This window comes from Triticum aestivum, chromosome 2B (genome assembly GCF_018294505.1).
Source record: "Triticum aestivum cultivar Chinese Spring chromosome 2B, IWGSC CS RefSeq v2.1, whole genome shotgun sequence".
NCBI classification, from domain to species: domain Eukaryota; kingdom Viridiplantae; phylum Streptophyta; class Magnoliopsida; order Poales; family Poaceae; genus Triticum; species Triticum aestivum.
Window position 1 is genome coordinate 208,952,762 of NC_057798.1, and position 4,693 is coordinate 208,957,454.

The following is a 4,693-nucleotide window of genomic DNA, read 5'->3' on the forward strand; positions in this document are numbered from 1 at the left end:
TTGTGTCAGAAATGCTACAGATATTTCGCAAAAAAATGTTACATATATGTGTGTCATCATCACACTTGTACGGTGCATTATTCATCTACTGTCTCCTTCCATAAACACATGCATTACAATATAAATGTACCAAAAAATCCAAATATTTTACTATTATGTTTCAAAGGGAAAAACACTCATACTATTTCACTGTGGTTCATCTGTTCGAGGTCGTATCACAATGTTTCATTCAGTGTCAATACACTTAAAACTTATTAGGTCTTATTAGGTTTTTCGTGTTCTAGATTGCATCATTATGTTTTATAGAGTTTCATCATGTTTTGAAATACAAACTTTAAAACATCTCAAAATATATTCAAAAGTGGTCTTGTTTCAAAGTCCTAATCGCAAGGAACCCAAATATGTAAACGGGTCATAAATTGGGATTGTGATTCAAAAAATAAAATAGATTGAAGCTTTGAAATTATATGAAAAAGTATGGATGGGTGAAGTACTAATGTATGTCAGGGATATAGAAGAGAGGTTGCTGGTGGTGAAAGTATGGCATAATTTATGAATGATTGATGTGACATATTGCTGAAACATGAAACTATACAATAGAATGGCTTGGGTGGGGGCCAACATGGGTGCATCCTAATCTCTAAGACCTCCTTCAATGCAAAGGTGCTTAGATGAGGTGCTAAGTATATTAAATGTCTTAGCAACTCAAATCCCCAATGCAAAGGTGTTAAATTTTTGGATGCTAAGCTTCATGCATTTAATTAGTTGTAGACTCGGAATTATGCTTCCACCTAGGTACACGTGCTTAGCACCGTTTCTTTCTAGGGTCACCATACTAGTACTCTCTCTTCTTAACTAGCATGCCACATCAGATTTTTTGCTTAGTTGGCAACTTTAGCACATGTACAAGATGGAGCATTGGGAGGGGCCTAAGAGAATGCACAGCTGAGCCATGCACGGGATCTCCCATGCATGGTAGAATCTCTTTTCTCCCCGAGGTACGTCTAGTAAGAGCATCTCCAACAGACGCGCAACACGCGACGCGTTAAAAATGAGAATACCGCGCCACGTGAGCCAGGTTTTGCACGCGGCGCTACGCTGGCTCCAACGGCCGCCGCAAAATAAAGCGCGCCCGAGCCGCTCCAGCAGGCGCGCTATATTTCTTTTTTTTCTTCAGACGATTGCATACATAGCATACAAATATGAAGATAGTTCGGCACATAGCTTGCTTCTACGATACAAAATGCGTACATCTAGGCTTCTCCAACGATGTATAGTTCTATTACGTCCACATAGCCTGCTTCTACGATACAAAATAAAACTAACTACTACTACTCGTTCTTCGACTCGGACTCTGCCTCGGTGATGTCCTCCTCCGACATCTGAGCATAGGCCTCAAGGAACCGCTCATCGCGGGAGTCACAGGACGACGCATCTCCTAGCGCCATGTTGTATTTAGCGACCGCCTTCCGCGTTCGCTTGTCCTCGCGATAGGCGGCTCGCTCCTTCCTTCTCTCCTCCCTCTCCGCTCTCCTCTCGGCGAAGAACTGTTCCTCGTTGATGATGTCTTGCGGGAAGCGTTGCCTCCACAACGTCATGGCTTCCTCGTCCATCTCAGCCAGGCTGAGACGGCGCTCCCGCCTTCGGTGTTTGCGACGATCCTCGTTAGTGTTAAGCCGCGGGAAAGGCGCCAACTCCTGTGTCCGCTCCCGCGTCGCCACGTCGGTGAAGTTCATGTCCCAACGGGACCGCCGGAGGCGCCACGCCGCAGCGGCGTACGCGCGGGCGCCATCCTGGGCGGTGTCGAAGGTTCCGAGGCCGAGGCTCACGCCGCCGCCCGACTGAATCGAGGCGGAATAGGTGCCGGACGGACGCACACGGACGCCGTGGTAGCCCGAACCTCTCCGGCGGCGAGGCGGCATGGTGGCGCGGTGGTGGCGTGTCGGCGGCGAGGAGAGAAAGCAGTGGAGAGAGCGAGAGAGAGCGGCAAAGGGCGCTGCAATTTTATAGGCGCGCACGAAGCGGCGCCCCAAATCTAGCGCGCGAGCTGCAGCCTTTTCCCCCGCGTGCGCAATCGTTTCCCGCGCGTGCTAGTTTACCGCCACCGCTGGAGCGCGCCGCGCGCGCTAAAAGGTCAATTTACCGCGCGCGCGCCTTTTGGCGCGCCTGTTGGAGATGCTCTAAGCAAAAAACGTTTCGGCCTTCATGGAGACACGAACGAGCTTCCAGGCTTCAATGGCGCCTCCAGCAGGTTGTGGTAGAGGTGCTCTCAAGGTAGTAGAAACTGGGAGTTGCCGCGTGCAGCTTCCCTAGGCCGGAGCAGCGTGGCGTCGGGGCAGCGCATTGGGCGGAGAACGGGACGTCGGAGAAAATCACGGGGAGTCACGGTGCGATTAGGGATCCTCCCGACCCAACCGCCGCCGCACCGCTCCGACTCGCAACCAGCCGCCACTATGCCGAGCAGCCAGCCGCGCCCAGCGGCTATACAGGCGGATGTCGCTGCCACCCACCGTCGGGAGGGCGGGCCGCCGCGTCTCGGATCCAGCAGCCGTTTGCTGCCGACGCAACGCCTGCAGCCCCCGCTGGGCCATGCGATGCCGCCGACATCTCGCGCCTTGGCGCCCACGTCGTGCCCTGCCGCCTTGACCTGAGGAGTCGAGTCGTTGCGGAGTGGCCACGACAAGGTCTTGCCGCGCACCGTGGCTCCCGCAAGGGCGAGGCGAATGCGCACCGCGACGATGCCTACGTTGTTCTCCGAGCACGGTGCCACCGTCTAAACATTTGCAAATGTCGGGAGGAGACGCTGCCTCCATTGCAGTATTGGTTCGCCGGAGTGACGCAGTTGCTTGACTCACCATGTGCTGCCCGAGCACTTTTCGCCGACGGTGATTTCCTCGCCTTTTTCCTGTGTTGATGTTCTCCCCGCCGGCCGCCGTGGAAATCGCCGTCACGCCGTCGTTCTCTCTCTCAACCGATTGCAAAGTGCGGATGAACGTGCGATAAAATGAAGGCAAAAGAACAGTGCGAAATAAACAGTGGTTATCTCTCTATTTCTTATTCAACGATATCGGCTGTGTTACAAGATAAGTGTGTGGCCACACGTCTGCGAACAGGGCTGCCAACTAGTACAACAATGACCGGTGTGGTGCCCAGTGACCGGTGGAGTATGTAGCACAAGGGGAAAAAAGAAAAGAAAAAGGGATAGCATGTAGGAGTAGTAGCAGCTGCCGCCCGGAGCACCCCGCGCCTTACAGAATCGGCGGGACAGGGTTAACTGCAAACACATGACAGTTCATCTCGTAAGTTCATACAGTTAATAAAAATAAAACAAAATCCGTTTCGAAAAAAATAAAAATAAAACAAAGCAACGATTCAGACTTGCCGAGGCACATCAGAAGAAGGTCCGGCGGTATGAACGTGGTGCACGTTAGAGGCAGCACGAGCATGCGTAGCTGGTCTATCGTCCCGCCTGCAAATATACCCAGGTCGCCCATGATGGCGTGGCACAGGCAAATCCTGTCGCCGCCGCCGACGAGCGACCTGAGGCCATCGCAGCACGCTCTGGGCGGCGCCCGCACGCTGGAGTTCGTCAGGTAGCTGGCGCACGGTTCCACCAGTATCAGCGGCTCCATGCATGTTCTGGCCGGGTGCAGCGAAGGCGACGTAGACGGCTGCGCGCCTGCCATGCCCGGGAAGCCGGGCGACGGCGGGAACGCGGGCGAGCCTGGTAGAGGCGGCGAGCCCGGGAGGGAGGGCTGTGGCGGGTCACCGGCGGTGAACGGTGAAGAAGGCGAGGAGGTAGCTGCCTGTACTCTCGTTTCCGATGCTTGCAGCACCGCCGCCACGAGTACGGCGTACGCCACGAGCAAAACTAGTGATCTGAGTGGCGCCATCACAGTGTGTGTGTGGTCAACTTGAGTCAAAGTCACGTACGTGTCGTTGCGTTGGCTCCTTGCTCCTGCTGTCAATTAATAGCGGCTTCGGGAGTCAATTCATGCTTTTTGTCACTCCTTATTCGCCGACTCACGTTCTTTCTACTCGTTTCTTTGCAGGTTCCCCTCGTACGGAGTTGGTAAGGGCAACTCCAAAGTTGTGCAACACACGAAATTTCTATGGATATGTCCAAACATGCTCGTGGACAACGGTTAAGGAGGCGGCCATTCAACGCAGCGCATCAAGTGTCCGTTTCTTTTTTTTTCATCTTTGTTTTTTTAATATCCAAAGCACTATTTTTATAAATAAAAAAGTCCTTCAGCTATAATCATGTCATGCAAATATTCCAATGCAACAATAATTCAAATGCTACCTCCTTTCCGGTTTACAGGTCTTGTATCAAAATTTTCGTTTTCTCATTATATAAGTCTCATTTTTATTGCTCTTCATCACACGCTCAGATATCAAGGTGCATTAAATCACCTCATGCGAAGATCAACAGAAAACTCAACAATGCATATACAAGCTCCTGGTTATTTTTTAGTCAAGCATGCATGCAATGCAATTAATGCATTGGTAAACATATTTTTTGAGAAAAACGAGCACCTTAATTGAGTACTTTTGCAAATCATAAAATATTCCATCACTCACCACCTATCTTGGTTGGTGAGATTTTTGAATTAAGCCCTATAAAGCTGAAAGATGGGAGTATAAAATACTATGATTCAAACACGAAGTTTAATAGATAAATAGTTTAAAT

At 51.0% G+C, this 4,693-nt stretch overlaps 1 protein-coding gene across 2 annotated transcripts; it reads right to left on the reverse strand.

Annotated features, from left to right (window-relative positions):
• Nucleotides 1-3,029: 3,029 nt before the first annotated feature.
• On the reverse strand, nt 3,030-3,949 carry LOC123041077 (uncharacterized). Of its 2 annotated transcripts, none has more exons than XM_044463777.1 (2): nt 3,383-3,949; nt 3,030-3,274 (listed from the first exon to the last, which is right to left on the reverse strand). In XM_044463777.1, the coding sequence occupies exons 1-2, from the start codon at nt 3,891-3,893 to the stop codon at nt 3,249-3,251; spliced, it is 537 nt and encodes a 178-aa protein (XP_044319712.1). In that variant the 5' UTR covers nt 3,894-3,949; the 3' UTR covers nt 3,030-3,248. The 2 variants fall into 2 exon arrangements, with proteins under 2 accessions (XP_044319712.1, XP_044319713.1); XM_044463778.1 differs by having other exon boundaries at nt 3,379-3,949.
• Between the last annotated feature and the right edge of the window lie 744 nt (nt 3,950-4,693).

What these genes read in the sequence shown, in the direction of transcription:
- LOC123041077 (XM_044463777.1), bottom strand. Translation starts at nt 3,893, where the DNA reads ATGGCGCCACTCAGATCACTAGTTTTGCTCGTGGCGTACGCCGTACTC. An exon ending in CCTTCTTCTGATGTGCCTCG is followed by an intron (nt 3,275 to 3,382) that starts GCAAGTCTGAAT and finishes ATGTGTTTGCAG; the next exon opens with TTAACCCTGTCCCGCCGATT.